Source organism: Gopherus flavomarginatus, chromosome 4 (assembly GCF_025201925.1).
Source record: "Gopherus flavomarginatus isolate rGopFla2 chromosome 4, rGopFla2.mat.asm, whole genome shotgun sequence".
In the NCBI taxonomy this organism is placed as follows: Eukaryota; Metazoa; Chordata; order Testudines; family Testudinidae; genus Gopherus; species Gopherus flavomarginatus.
The window spans coordinates 36,838,234-36,854,628 of NC_066620.1; the positions used below are offsets into that span (position 1 = coordinate 36,838,234).

The following is a 16,395-nucleotide window of genomic DNA, read 5'->3' on the forward strand; positions in this document are numbered from 1 at the left end:
GTGTTGTGTCTTTGGGTGGAGTGAGAGGGAGCAAACAACCCTGCACTGCCTCCTTTCCCTCTGCTTTTGAAGCCCAATCCTGCATCCACTGAAGTCAACGGGAACAGTCCAAGTTACTCTATTCCTTTCTCTCCTTTGTTCCCCTGCATATGTTGCCCAGCCACCCATCCCTCTTCTCCCCTGCTCCTGTGGACATCCCTCTCTTGCAAGCGGCACCAGACAACTCTAACAACATTCTATAATCACTATTTCCACTGGTCGCTCCAGTTTTAATATTGGGTTTGGTGTGAGAGGGGGGTTCACATAGCCTTTCCTATGTAACAGCAACCCTTAATAGGCTGGCTCCACCTCCATGCTTCCAGCCATTTCCGCTGGCATCCAGTCTCATTTACATTGAGTTGGAACCAGCATCACACCACCTACCAGCTGCAAATACTCTGCGGAGCACACTTTGAGAACTTCTGCCTTAGATTCTCTAGCTGTTTAGTTCTTTGACAGTATCCTGTTAAATAGTCCATCTAAATAGAATAATAGCCATTTCTACATCCAAGGGCAATTAAGAGTTTAGTGCTGGACCTTAAACTATGACTTTATTCTGGGGCATGTGCGTGTTTCAAAGTGGTATAAAGAACGACTCTCCCTCTCACCAAAGAATCCTTTCCACAGAGGTAGGAACAATGGGAATTCTATCCAAAGGAACAAAAGATACTTGAAATGACTTTTTTAATGTGATCCACCCAGAGCAAAATCTCAGTCCTTTTGAAGTTTGAACACATTCACTGGTATCTGGGATGCAATGTTTAACTCTAACAGCTGCCCCAAAGCAGACTGCACTGCACCATTCCATTCTGTGTGTCAGCTGGATCTGAAACACTGACCTAAGCATCATCTGCATAAACAATATCTCTGCAAACTACAGTACTTAAACAATGCTACAAATACTACATAGTAAAATGACCCTGGGGGGGAAGCCTTGAGGGACCTCCTCTCCCCATCTTGTAAGAAGGTGACAGTGCCTACAATTATATGTGGTCATGTATTTTCTGTTCCACTGAATTCATTTGTTTTCAGAAGCTGTTGGCATTTGGTATCTCAGCAGCCTATGGTCTTGTAGAGAGAGCCACTTCTTTGTGACAGTTATGTTTTCATCAGTGATTAGTCTCTTTATTGCCCCTGAAGAGAGATCTTTTTGCTTCTGTAAGATGACGTTAACTTTTAATCATCAACCAATCCTGTCTGCCATGATCACATTATTATGCACAGGGCTGACGATTCAGTGGCAAGTTAACCAGAGGATTCTCTGGGATACATCCTAAACCTAACTGACTCATTTGATATAAAATGTATATGCTGGGAAGGTGGAGAGGCTGAAATCATCATGTATTCCCAAGCCAGCTGCAGAAGCAGAGCCTAGCTGCTTGTTTCTCTGAACCAGAGCAATTGATTTAGATTCTTTGCAAGGAAAAGGGCTAGAAAATACCTGTAAATGGAATCCGAGGGAATGACTTACAGAAATGACTGTAAGACATTCCCTCGGATTCCATTTACAGGTGTTTCAAAAACAATAGGATGTTCAGACACAGGCTACACGGGGCCCAAAGGGTGATTCAGAAACTTTATTTACAAAAGTTGCATAACAACATCAGGAGAATGACACAGCATTACTATAGGTCACTCCCCATACTAATGGTTGCCAATGTGGAGTCTCTGTGGTCATGCGTGGTCACCAAATGAAATGAATAGGCAGCAGATTTAAAACAAACAAAAGGAAGTATTTCTTCACACAACACATAGTCAAACTGTGGAACTCGTTGCCAGAGGATGTTGTGAAGGCCAAGACTATAAAAGGGTTCATAAAGGAACTGTTTGCCAGAACCTGGGAATGGGCACCGAGGGATGGATCACTTGATGATTACCTGTTCTGTTCATTCCTTCTGTGACACCTGGCATTGACCACTGTCGGAAGACAGGATACTGGGCTAGATAGACTTTTGGTCTAACCCAGTACGGCTGTTCTTATATTCTTATGTTCTTATGATCCATCCCATAAGCCAGGGCTGGAATGTGCCAGAACAGTGTTCTGGCACTTTTGCTGCATGGAAGATGCCATTTTGTTTTCAAAATGGCATCCTCAGCACAGCATTAGCTCACACGCACTGTGCATGAGAGGTCATGTTGGTGGGGGGCGTTTCCATGCTGGTGGGTGCATTCTGGTAGCAATGCAAACAAAAGGGGTCCGGGACAGTTCCATGCCAAAAGGGTCCTTAGGGAAAAATGTTTGGGAACCACTTCTCTATACTGTGGCTCATTCCAAACAAAATGGTTGCAAAATGTGCCAAAGAGCCATATTAAACTTGGGTGTAAATCCTTTAAGTGAGCACATAATAACTGTCATTTTGGCCGACAGTTCGCAGGTTGTACCGGGGACCTCCAGAGCCAAAAGCATCAGTCCCTACAGCTTGAGCTAAAAATGTATCTGTATCCGAGGGCTGTAACACATAGACTCTGTGGATCAGCATGGCGTAGCACACACTGACCAGAGTGTACACACGTAAGACCCAAAAAGCAGCAGAGCTGCCAAAGTCCTGCTGTGTGGGGGTAGCCAAGGGCAGTCTGCAAGGAGAGGTCCTGCACAACTTGCCCACATTGAAGCACTGCTCCATGGCAGGAGGGAGGCAGGGCAAGGATGGTCGAGGGCCACATGTCCACACATTAAGCAGATTTGTTGGCTAAATCCCCCAAGCAGGGGCAGTGCAGTGGTCCAAATCCACTACTAAGGCCAGGGATATCCAATTACTTTTAAATAGTAATTATTTTTTTAATCAAAACATAATTAACCTGTGGAACTCACTGCTAAAAGACAACATTAAGGCTAAGAACATTCACAGGTACATTATACAAGGTAAAAATGTACACAGAATAAAAACTGTCATGATATAGGGCAGAAGCCAAACACTAACTGATGGCAGGAAGAAAGTTCTCCTAGGGGCAGGGTTTTTATTTTTATTTTTTAATACCTTCCCCTGAAGCATCTGGTAGTTGCTTCTGTCAAAGACAGGATACTGGACTAGTTGAACCACTGGTCTAATCCTGTAGGATAATTCCCATGGTCCTGTGATCATAGATTATTAAGGATCTCAGAAGGTTATCTAGTCCAACCCCCTGCTCAAAGGAGGACCAATCCCCAGCTAAATCCCCAAAGGGCTTTCCCTCAAGGACTGAACTCACAACCTTGGATTCAGCAGGCCAATGTGCAAACCACCGAGCTATCTCTCCCCCCAAAAAGTGTTTTCCATATCTGGCATTTGAAAATGTCCTGCTTTTTTCGTAAGTGCTTTGTGTGTGTACCTTATTCCCATCTAAGGCCCAGATCCTGAGAGATGCTGACCAACTGGGAGATGCAGGTGGTCGATACCTCGCAGGATATGGCCCTAACTCTGGAACTCTCTTTAGCCATCATCTGCAAGGCACCAAGCTATTACTGTACCTTTTACTGGTGCACCCTGAAGATTATTTAATTTATGTAATTTTAATGTTCTTTTGCCTTCTTTCTAGGGGCTGGGTTCTGGAAAAAGTACAGGCATATACAATTTGCCACCTTCTATCAGATTACTGGTCCACAAAGTCCAGTATTCTGCTTTTGGCAATGACCAATATCAGATGCCTCAGAGGAAGGTGAAAGAAATCCACAGTGTACAGAACTGATTGTGAGGTGAAGAGTCCTTTTGGTTTCTCTGGGCTGTTTACAAGAGATGTTGGATGGAGGCAATGGTAAGACAGGGATGAACTCAACTGTCCCCACAGTTCGGAGGTGTTTGCATTTGAGGGTTTCGCTCAGGCTCCTTTCTAAACAGAAGTTTGGCCTATGTTGGAGAGACTGGAGCAGAGTCTGCTAAACTGGAAGACCTAGTGATATCAAAGATGGCTTCTCTCCTTCACCAGTAACATTTCACAGAGTACAAGGGCACCTCACATTATTGCTCCTTCCATCCAGATTCAACATGAAATGTAACGTTCCAGGCTCTGAGAGTAAATACTATGGGGAAAACTTCCTTATTGTGAATCTTTGTTCAGCTGAATACTTGCTTTGTAGTAAATGCTCTGATGTGAAGCATAAGTCTTCTTTCCCCTCCCCCAGGCTCCAGCTTCTTATATTTATCTAGTTTTATGTGACCAGAAAGAACACCCAGCAAACCTGCAGCATTTAAAAAGCTCAAGAATTCAAGTAATGGATGCGCAATTCTAAAATTTCAAAGCACTTTTTAAAACAAAAATATTTAAACTGCTTCAGCAGCTGCTACCACTTTGTAGGATAATGGCTGATCCTAGAGATCTTACCAAAGCTGGCAAAGAAATCTTACAAATCTGAAATAACTTCAGTAACAAAACGATGTTTGAGGGGGCTTAGGGTTATTGCAAACTACGGAGGGAAACATATAAAACAGGTGTGCAAACAGCACTAATGTGAGTACTACTGGTTGAGCTGAATGGCATTACACAAGAATATTTGGAGAAAATAGACCATGCCCTGTCCTGTCCCCTCCATAGTTCCATTCCCTGCAGTAGCCTCTGTGATGTGGCTGTGTGGATCCCGGCCAGTCAGGACTGAGGCCCCATAACATTTTCTTGTGGAACAAAGCCCGTCTTCTCTAACGTAGCTCTTGTTTCCCAGGAATTGGCCCATAATAAATAAAATTAAAAACACTTTGCAAAGGAAGAAAAACATTTTACTGTAGATAATCCCAGGGAGAAGATGTTTTCCATTAGCTAACTGTGCCATTCTGCACTGGCTCTCTTCACATTTATGGCATATTCACTGTAATATTTGTAAACAGTAAATTTCTGACATGTTTACTGAGATAGAAAGTGGCTCTCCCAAACCCACCACATTCTGATGGAGGTGGAATAATTCTCCTAATAATTTCTTTTTAAGTGTATCTCTGAACAAAGTCAGCTAGAGTTCTACCTGCTAAAATTTGTAGATTGTGTTTAGCAGGCATCTAGCCAATATCATATCAAATTACAAGAGCTACTTTGCTGTGAGTAGCCATATTTGGTAAAGTACTGGGTTAGGCAAGAAGCTAATTGTCAGATTAAGAGTGTTAGTAATGGCAAACAAAGTGGACACTGTAGTCAAAAGAAAAGCATAAAATAATATAGTAACACAGGTTGAAGTAACAGAGCTCTGCTTATTAAGATGGGCTTGCAGTATTCAAAAGCTAGTATGCAGATAAGGCTCACAGTTATTAGTAGCCAGCACCAAAACCACAAAGTTCAGAGTAGAAATAGCTCTACAGACCAAAGATATTTGAAAGTTTTAAAATATTACTTTTCTGTGATAACGTTTCACTTTGAAACAAAGGCCATCTTGCTGAAAGTGTGCAATAAAACAAGGTGAGGCTCAACTCTAAACCTGAACTTTAATTTCTTTAGTTGTTCTCTTTGCAGAATAAGTACTTTTATGTTTTCAAAAAAAAGGTGAAAAAGAGCACTGACAAGATATTAACAGGGAAGAGCTGGTGAGAACATTCCCTAGGTCAGATTTCTTTCTGCAATGGATTAGCAGCCCTATAAACATTAACTTCTCAGATCCCTCTTTCAGAATACACATTTATACACCGGCAGGGACTGGCAAATAGAATCATATAGGTTAGGGTTGGAAGAGACCTCAGGAGGTCACCTAGTCCAACCCCCTGCTCAAAGCAGGACTGACACCAACTAAATCATCCCAGCCAGGGCTTTGTCAAGCTGGGCCTTAAAAATCTCTAAGGATGGAGATTCCACCACCTCCCTTGGTAACCAATTCAAGTGCTTCACCACCCTCCTAGTGAAACAGTTTTCCTAATATCCAACTTAGACCTCCCCCACTGCAACTTGAGACCATTGCTCCTTGTTGTGTCATCTGCCACTTGAGAACAGCCTAGCTCCATCCTCTTTGGAACCCTCCTTCAGGTAGTTGAAGGCTGCTATCAAATCCCCTCTCACTCTTCTCTTCTGCAGACTAAATAAACCCAGTTCCCTCAGCCTCTCCTCGTAAGTCATGTGCCCCCTAATCATTTTCATTTTCCTCATATAATCTGAGGGCTATTATCTTTGATGTCTTTATGTGCTTGTTAGCGAAGGCAAGGTTGAAAAACTGCTCCATGCACTTGAAGCAGAAGGTGGTACCGTTTGGGTTATTTCTTAGTTTTTGCAGGACCACAGTCTTGGACTGAACCCCAAGAAAGCTCTGTTACCTGCACAGATGAGTTTACTCTAGTGGTAGACAGGTCCACTGTACCTGAGGAGTTGAGCATGGTTTACATTATGGGGCATGAGGTGGTATTTAGGATCTATTAGTCCCATAGTTGTTTGCTTTGGTTAATAACATTGTAGTCTATTACAAAGAAAAGGACTGTTTTAGTAAGGCACATATTAACACGGGGAAAAGACTTCAAGTGGGAGTCCACCTGCCTTTCCTTCATGGTAGTTTTCAGAAGTGCGATATACTATGTGTGCAGAGAACTATAATTAGTAGTAATAGCTGAACCTATTTGATACTGGTGCTTTGTCTTCTCTCTCATCATAGGATCAGAAAAGTCACAGATGGAAAGATTAGGTCCCTCTCTTCACAAGTGCAGGATAGAGTCCTTCACACAGGGCATGAAAAGTAGCAACTACGTTTATACTCAACATGCCCCCGATCTCCTGCTGCAACCAAGGAGTGCACATGCACTGGGCTGGTTCCTCTGAGACATGTTAGTGCATGCTGAAGGCTGCTCTTACTTTTATGCCAGGTACCTACAGACTCAAGGGACTAGAAATAGCTGGAGTACAGGGGAGTCTTGGCCATACCTCCTAACCCAACTGCAGGTAGGGGGTTTCACAGAGTCATTCCTCCATGTATTTCCTATGTAACAACCTCACTAAGCTGGGGTTGTTCTGTTGTGGCTGCATGTGTTGGCTTTTGGGCCTCTTTAGCAACTAGAGGGCTACAAGGAGGGCCTCAGGCAGACAAGAATCAGAGCTTGTTTTATACGTCCCTCTCTTTTTCTCTCTCACATATTCACACAGACTTCTAACTTGATCAATCAGTACCATTAGTTTTCAAGCCAGAGGATATGAAAGAGCATGAGAACTATAATGGCATTAAAGGAACACAAAGCAGATGCCTGGTGCTGTGAATGCTAACAATGGGGCATGCTCAGCTGCATCCTGCTAGTGTCTAGAACAGATGAGTGCTTTGCTACCAGTGGCAGATTAACACTCAGGACTGTGCCTGGGGCCCTGACCAATTTGGGGGCCCTCAGGACTGCCAGAAAAATGGCCCCATCCTCTGCTCCTCCTTTACCCCCTGAGGCCTCACTCCAGCTAAGCCAGAAGCTGGAATCGGGCCAGAGCCATACCTGGGTCACCGTAGGGAGCCTTGGACCTTCCTCCTGCCCCAGGTGGGAGGCTTGGATGCCTGAGAGCAGCTCCTGGCCTGTGTCCCTGCCCACCAGGGTGTGCCGCCCAGAACACCTGGAGGGTTTGGGGGCCCAGGGGCTCCGGAACCCGGTGGAGGGGGAGGTCATGGCCCCTCCACTTTTAACAAAAGAAACCTGCCTTTGGGGTGGGTGAGAGCAGGGAGTGCCACATCATCAGCACCAGCCCCTTTTCAGCCAGGGCCGGGAGACTCTGTGTGTGGCTGCATTTCCCAACCCTAGCTCGCAGGTGGCAGATGAGTCCCGGGTCAGCGGTGGGAGTTGCAATCTCAGGGGACAGGGAGGGGATGGACGTAGTTGGAGAGGCACTGCCCCTCCCAAACAGGAGAGGCATGGGGGGGGCACATGCGACTGTCCCCCACCCCCAATTTCTGCGAGCACCAAGCTGCTCTGCTCGGCCTGCAGGAGGAGGGGGGAGAGGGGAGGAGAATGGGGGAAGGGAGGGAGGTGTGGGAGAAGAAGAAAGGGGAAGAGAAGGGGAATGGGGGAGGGAAGAGGCAGGGGGAAGAGAAGAGGAAGGGGGGCAGAGGACAGTGGGGAGAGGAAGGGGGTTGGGGTGGGGAGAGGCACTGTGTGTCTGAATTGCCTGAGTGGCTGCAGCTCCCGCACTCAGGTCGCCCCACAGCAGCCCCCCGCCACTCCCGTTAAGCTGTGCCCCGCAGCACCAGCAGCCCAGGTATCACTCCAGGTCGGGGGAGAGAGCCAGTGACTCAGGAGAACTGGCTTCACTGCGCACACACTGCCCCCAAATATAGCAGTCAAACTACACTTATGGGAGGGACGCATCTGCCCCCAGGGCCCTGCCTCAGCTCTCGCTGCCCTTTAAGGAGCGTTTAAATCCACAGCTTATCCAAGCCCCGTCCCAGCAGACACTGGCGTCCTTAGTGCCCAGGCTGTCTGGCAGCTTGCTCCGCAGTGCCCTTGGATGGTGGCTGCTCCCAGGCACCTGCTCTCTTGCTCTGTGCTAGGGCTGCAGCTCCCCGGGGCTCTTTCCCCTGTGGCAGCTGCAGTGCTGAGTGCAGGGGCTGCAGTGCAGCGAGCAGAATCTGAGGGCTCCATCTGCTCTGCTTCCCCCTGTGCCCACCCCACACAGTGCACCACCACACTTGAGCCCAATATCCCCTAGGACACCTGCTCCCAGAGCCTGGCATCCCCCCCACCCCTCTGCAGACCAGGATCTCCTGGACACATCCAGTCCCCAATCTGGGATCCTTCTCATCCCATGGGGACACACCAGAGTCCCCCACTTGCCTGGGCCTCCTCCCTTCCCAGTACACCTTCCGGTTGCAGTTTAAAGTGCCTGCAAGAAGCCAAGCATGCCTGCACTGCTCCCCATGTACATCCTCTCTCCAGAGCCCAGGGCATGACATCCTTCTTCCTCCACCCTCTGGTGAAACAGATACCTTACCCCAAGACTGTGGAGGTGAGAATCCCTCTTGGCTGGGGCTGGCGTGTGGCTCTCACACTGCTGGGAAGGTGACTCCTGAGACTGTTACTCTGCTCTGCACAAACCAGTACTCTGAGTAACAGGATGAAATTAAACATGGGGAAACTCAAAGCTAACGGGAAATCCTCCCGGTAGAGCGACGTCTATCTCAGGCTGTGAAACGGTCTCCCAAGGGAAGGGCTGGAACCCCCAAGTCTTGGGATTTTTAAAAGGAGACTGGACAAAACATCCATGTATTGGCAGGGAGACAGACCAAGACAGGATGATCACAGAGGGTTTTTTCTTCTCTAACTTCTATAATTCCATCCCACTATTCTGGGAATACAAATTCTGGTACTAAAGACTTGGTGCCTGGATCCCATTGCACTGGGACTGTGAAATAGTACCCTGACACGCAACTCCTACTGGGCCAACAGTGTAGATTGTGCTGTTAGTACAGCTGTTTGCAGGTGCCCTTGTATTTAGCTGAACCGTTACAGTCAGGAATTGAGTGCATCCCCACTATACTGTGAGCATGCACTCTGATACTGCTATCCTGCTGTGTGGATCCCAGTGTGCTTGGACTGTGAATTTTTGGCACTCACATCTTTTTATATTTATCTCTCTGTGCTGGTAGTGCTGATGCCCTGATGTAATGATGATATTATGCTAGAAATATGAATTCTGGAAATAGTGCCCTGGTGTGATAGTCACTCTGGGCTGTTAATGTGAATCCTCCATTTCTGTATGCATTGTTGTAACCCTATTGGGCCCAGGATATTAGAGACACAAGGTGGGTGAGGTAATATCTTTTATTCAAGCAACTTCTGTCGGTGAGAGAGACAAGCTTCTGAGCTTATGCAGAGCTCTTCTTAAAAACTGTAAGCTTGAAAGTTTGTCTCTCTCACCAGCAGAAGCTGGTCCAATGAAAGATAGTACATCACTCACCTTGTCTCTCTAATGTGAATCTTGTCATTATGGCCCTGTGGATTGCATCCTAATATACTGAGACCATTAATCTTGGCCACTAAAGGAGGCGCATAAAATCTTAATGCTAATAGCTTGCTGTTTACATCTTGCTTCACTCTGAGCCTGGGAGTTTTAATTTTGGCATGTGTCTCCTGATGCCAATCCATGAAGGCAGTGGAGTTCGGAAATAAGGTGAACCAGGGCTGGCCTTACGGGTGGGAGCCATGGTCAGGGAGGCGCTGTGGTCAAGAGGCAAGGAGCAGGATGGGCCTGGAATGTGAGGCCATGGAAGGGAGCTTGGGCAATTGTGGGGGGAGGTGAGGGACGCAGCAGGACCCAGGGGCAATGAGGGGCAGGATTCCTCTACCACTTTGGCCTCCCCCCCTCCAACTTTTACAAAGGTTCTGGTGCCCTTGGGCTCCCCTCAGCAACCCAGGCTCCCTGGGTAGCTGCTGCAGCTCTTACCACAGCTCAGCTCCAGCTTCTCTCCTGGCCAGGGGGTAGGGCCTCAGGGGAGAGGAGGCCCACAAGTTCTTTGTGCCCAGAGCCCTAATAAATCTTAATCTGCCTCTGTTCGCTACAAGCTTATTATAATGAGGAGTGGGGAAACAGTGCTTAGTTTAGCCACCGATTTATTAATCTTCTCTCAAAGAAATTAAAAATATTAACAACAACAAAACAAGATCACTTTTAGCACCTGTAGAGCACTTCTAATCCACAAATCTCAAAGCCTTTCACAAGTGTAGCTAAGCAGATTCTTCCTTTCAGAGATAGGTAATCTGAGATCCAAAGAAATTACGTCACTTATCCAAGATCATATGGAGAGTCACAGGCAGGGTGGGGAACAATGAATCCCAGCTCTCCTCATCCCCAGTCCAGTAATGCCTTATTCCATGGAATGTAACATACTGCCTTTTTATCTTTGGAGGGAGGGGTTGTGAAGAAGGGAGTGGGTGTGAAGAAGGAGGGATCCAAAATATTTGGCTGCAAGAAGCCTGACACTCAACTAGTTTGACTTTTGGTCTCCACAGTGCCACTGTAGATATGTATATATGTGTTGACAGTTATTCATTAACACTACACCCATATTTTCTGTCTGTAATGCCCAATCAGCCTTACTAGTTTCCTTTTAAAGATGCCCTTATAAACAAATCTTCGATAAATCCCATTCATAAGCAGCAGTTTCATTTAATCAGTAAACACAAATTCTGGTCTGTTGTAACGCCTATTAGGCATTTGTTGAGCTAACTCCAACCCCTCTTTAGGCCACATACTGTCAAAAGCAAAATACTTTTAACAATTAATTAATAGATTCTCATTCTTTATGAATGGCACCATGGGTGAAATCCTGACTCCACTGAAATCAATGCGAGTTTTACTAGAATTTCATCCCACGTCTCTCTCTACTTGAGGGGCTTCAGACTCCCAAGAATGTGATATGTAAATAACTGATGCAACCGATGTCACCATTCATACAAATAGTTGCAATAGCTCTTTGTTTACACATAAGTAAACATATAAAGCAAGATCACTCTCAGATTTAAGATTACATATGCTATAGACAGCTTAATCCCTTCCAATAAATATGATGCAGATGAGATAGGAGAAGATTATTGGTATGGCCAATCTACCAATGGAATGGCTTTTAACTTTTAAGATGTCTACCTCCATTGTTTGTGAAATTTCTGAAGCCCTTGACACAAATATAACATCCTATAATTTAGTGGCCTCATCTTATAATCTTTTTATTGTGCAGTATAGTGAGGGTTTACAGGATAAAACTTTAGATATGAAGGAAAGATTGGACTGTGGTGCCAGTACAGGGCAGAATTAAGGTTGCTTGGGTGTTTTCAGGTATGTTTATCATACCGCACCTTCTATTTAGACAGTCCGGTTTGTTCAATATCCATTGTGTTTTTCAACCCCTTCCTGAACTATATTATGTTTCGGCTACTGGTCTTTCTTTCCCTTTAGTGAAGGTTCTCAGTTCATATATGTCTTTGGGGCTTTGGAGAGGTAAGAATGTAAGAGGATCTAGCGTGGCACTGGCCAGCCCCTGTAGAGCTGCATTCCATCTCCAGGGCTGTGCCCATGCAAAAAATCCCTTCCGCTCCTAGGGTTTCTTTGTAATGCTTACTCCAAGAATTGGGACTTTCCCCACTCTCTTCTAGAGGGCTGTGATCTTCAGGAGCTTTTCCTCAGCAGCTTGGTAGATTTTACCCACCCACCCCGGAGATTGCTTCCTCCTCCCCTTTCTCAAGAGGGTTATTAGCATTTTCACTTACACTCAAGTCTTTAATAAGATTCTCATCCTGTCTTAAAGAGACAGAGTTAGTTTTCACAAGTACACCAGGAACAGCATTTTGCAAAAGTGGGACCTGGATTGGGGTACCCTCTGCCACTCCTCTCTCTGATCCTAAGAGGTTAATTGTATGACTGCTCCCCTTTGGGAGGTCAGTTGCACAGTTTCCTCTTAAAACCTGAGCCACAGGTTGGGTGCCTGGAAGCACAGATGCGCACTCAGCAAACCTGTCCTTGGCAAATCCATCCCTGTAATCAGTGAGGAGATTCCTGTACTCCCCCAAATTCCTCCATTTCCTCCTCTGGGCCCCCTCTAAGACACATACCCTTGTATTCTCTGGAGTGGGATCTATCCCCTGTTCAGGACTCACTGCTAACAGACAGAACAGTCCTTTCACGGGTAGGCACTACGCCCTCCTCCCTCTTTTGAGTTAGGCTTGCCTCCAGCTACAGAGCCCACAGAACCCTAACCCACCGCAGCAGTCTCTAGGACTCCATCAGCCTCCTCTGGGCTTCCCTCTAGGACACATCTTCCTATGCACTCTAGAGTGAGGCCTGTCCTTTGCTTACCTGCAACCTGCTAGCAGTCAGCAACCTGGATAGTTTTCTCACTGACAGTTTCACAACAGGTTTCAGTAACACATACAAAGCTAAACTTCATAACTTACCATACAACGATAGCACATACAATCCAACAAGGTATTAATGTCTAGCAGATAGAGACTTTTAGAATGATACCCCACAAGGCATACTATGTGAAAAATACATCCTAATTACATGACAGTGGTGAATATTGAGGTGCCAGGGTGTCACACCTATAACCCCCAGTCAGAGCCCTCACCTTCTCCCACACTCTGAACCCCTTGGCACCAGCCCGAAGCCCCCTCCCACACTCTGAACCCCTCAGCCCCAGCCCAGAGCCCCCTCCCACACCCCAAATCCATCATCCTGGCCCCACCCCAGAGTCCACACCCCCAACCAGAGCCATCACCCCCTCCTGCACTCCAACCCCCTGCCCTAGCCTGGAGTGCCTCCCCACACCCTGAACCCCTCATTCCTGGCATCACTCCAGAACCCGCACTCCCAGATGGAACACTCAACCCCTCCCACACTCTGAACCCCTTGACCCCAGCCCAGAGCCCCCTCCTGCATCCCAAATCCCTAATCCTTTGTCTCATTCCAGAGCCCACACCCATATCCCTGCCCAGTGAAAATGAGCAAATGACCAAGGGTTGGGGAGAGCAAGCGATGGAGGGAAGGCGGATGGTGTGAGCAGTGCTGGGGCTTCAGAGATGCAGCGGGGAAGGGACCTGGCCAGGGTCAGAGCAAGAGTGTTCAGTTTTCTGCAATCAGAAAGTTGGCAACTCTATATATAACCCATTCATGAGTCCTGAGATCAACCCCAACTTGTGGATTTCTTAGCCCTCTCTCTCCTTTCATGAGCTCTTACATGATTTCTCTATGTCACTTCTCTATGTCAAACTGACAAGGACCTACCTATCCTCAAGACACTGAGGATATTATAACTAGATAAGTTCAAGGAGGATAGGTCCATCGATGGCTATTAGCCAGGATGGGCAGGGGTTGTGTCCCTAGTCTCTGTTTGCCAGAAGCTGGGAAAGGGCGACAGGGAATGAATCACTTGATGGTTACCTGGTCTGTTCATTCCCTCTGGGGCACCTGGCATTGGCCACTGTCGGAAGACAGGATACTGGGCTAGATGGCCCTTTGGTCTGACCCAGTATGGCCATTCTTGTGTTCTTATATTCAAGCAAGGAAAGGGAAAATGAAGAGGGGATTTTTTCATGCACGTTTAATAATTTTCATTTAAGACTTGGCAAAGATTGAGCTGTCTCTGGTAGAAAGAATATTCAATACGTGTTTTTGCCGAGTTCCCCTGTAAGTAGCAGCAAAAAAGGATCAGACGGCCTCCACTAATATGTACGTTTTAAATAAAAATGTGACCTCTACCTTCTTTTAACAACACTTCTCAGTGTGAAGCCTGAAGAGTTTTCTGTATGTTAAAAGATGAATGGAGATACAAAAGCTGAAAAAATCCTGATGTATTTAATATAACTAATGCTATTACTAAAACTAAAGTCAATGGAGCTATGACAATTTACATCATTTGAGAATCTGTCCCAACAACGTTTATTTCGTTCTATGTAACCTCAAGACTATCAAATAGCAGGATGAGTTGATTACTCTGATTTCCACAAACAAGAGGGACATGGTTAGCCTTACAAAAGCGGTACTTTAACTCACACAAAATGTACAGAGAAAGCAACTCATTCTTCTCCCACATTAGCCAATGGGAATCTCATCATCATCATCAACGGTGGGATCAGAGTCAGCGCTGAAGAAGGACCTCAGAGCAATAAATTTACTCACAAAAAGCTCACCCATAGTGGGATATTTGCAAATGGCTCTAGAATTTGTTACTTTCATTCTGTTTTTTAAGTTCTGCAGGGTGACTAATTGCAAAAACACCGAGACATACCAGCTTGTAGCCAGATTTGTTCAAGAGTTGTCCATAGTTGCATAGGTCCTTGCCTCAGGGCAGTATTCTGCATAGTTACTTCAGACATGGCCTGTTCCAGTCGTGAAGCAGCAACAGAAGAGGCGCGCTGTGAGCCTAAAAACAAAACAACAATGAATTTATAATCCATCATTTTTCCATGGCTAATTAAAGACTGTGGTCTGATTCTTCACTCCACTGTGCCAGTTTTATGCTAGTGTAACTCCAATGACTTCAAACTGTTGTAACAGAATGGAGAATCAGACCATGCATCTTTGTACTTTGTAACAGAATAATTTTCAGACCCCTGGATTACTCAGGGGCTGCAGCTCAAAACAAACAAACAAAGGGCTTGTCTACACTGGCACTTTACAGCACTGCAACTTTCTCGCTCAGGGGTGTGAAAAAACACCCCCCAGAGAGCAGCAAGTTTCAGCGCTGTATAGACAGTGCACCAGTGCTGGGAGACGTGCTCCTCATGGAGGTGGTTGTTTTAGAGCACTGGGAGAGCTCTCTCCCAGCGCTCCGCTGTGACTACACAAGCCATGTTAAAGCGCTGTCAGGTAAAGTGCTTTAGCATTGCCAGTGCAGACTAGCCCTAAAACACAGCCAGTAATTTTACAAAAGTCTGCTTAGCAACCTCAAGGAAGCAACCATATTTTGATCATCTGGAAAGGACAATTTCCAAATCAAATCTATGGTACAATACTCACTAATAATCAGATTTATTTACAAACACATGGTCAAACTACAAATTATGGACTATTAATAAGAAATCTCAGTAAAATATTACAAATTTGGTTAGAACAATTCACCCAGCATGTAAATTTCAAGTAACATCAATATCATTCCACTGGTTTAGACATCTGCTTGATTTTTCTTTTAAACCTGGGTAGTGGAAAAAGCTCAGAGCTTTGACTATATTAACCTTTAATAGATCCTATACTATTATGTAAGCATAATACCTTCAGAACTGCCATTTCTGCAAACAGCATACTGTATCAAACACTGTTCCTTAGAGAAGTGCATGGACAGAGTGCCCATAGGTTTCCAGAGCAGGCCATGGGCAGGATCATGTGCCCACGCGTATTAGGGTGTACCAGGATGTCTATCACCTAAGAAAACGTTATAAAATGGGAGGAAAAATAAACCTGATCCAAAATCAGAGTTTGGTTTTAAGCTTCTAAAATAATGTGAAGAAAGTAGGTAAATGTGACTAACGCTCAGAATACCTCCCTAAAGAGCTGCTGTGACAGAAGCTGTTGCCCAGACAACATTATTCCTTAACACACTGCTAAGTATTGACCTTGCAGACCAAATGATCCTAGGGTTATACCCTGTCTTGGCTTTCTGGAGCCACATGATAGGAGCAGTGCAGGTGTTGTTACCTAGCAACATTCCGCCGGGATGGTTCAGGGCAATGGAGGGGACAGATGGGTACAAAACCTGTGGTGAGGCATACACTGCTGTCTTTTTAAAAGGAACTGCTTGCGTTCCCAGCAGAAGTATGCTGCACACATATTGCCAAGCCACACTCCCTTGCCAGCAGACCACAATCCACTGGGGCTGTGGAGTGCCAGCAGGCACAGCAGTCTGATCCTCCGTCTAATGCTCTCATGAGCACTGAGTTGGAATCCTGCCTTACTCGGTGGATGTTGCTCGGTGGAAGGAGAGTAAGATGCTCCCTATGCCCATCTGCCTTCTAAGACACCTGTGCA

At 45.8% G+C, this 16,395-nt stretch overlaps 1 protein-coding gene across 6 annotated transcripts in view; it reads right to left on the reverse strand.

The window, feature by feature from the left end:
• Positions 1-16,395, reverse strand: part of TTC7A (tetratricopeptide repeat domain 7A) — a 307,984-nt gene that overhangs the window by 64,626 nt on the left and 226,963 nt on the right. For all 6 annotated transcript variants that reach the window (XM_050951817.1, XM_050951815.1, XM_050951813.1 and 3 more), the window contains one exon: positions 14,660-14,794. In XM_050951817.1, coding sequence (XP_050807774.1) covers positions 14,660-14,794 — 135 coding nt within the window. The remainder of the gene's footprint in view (positions 1-14,659; positions 14,795-16,395) is intronic.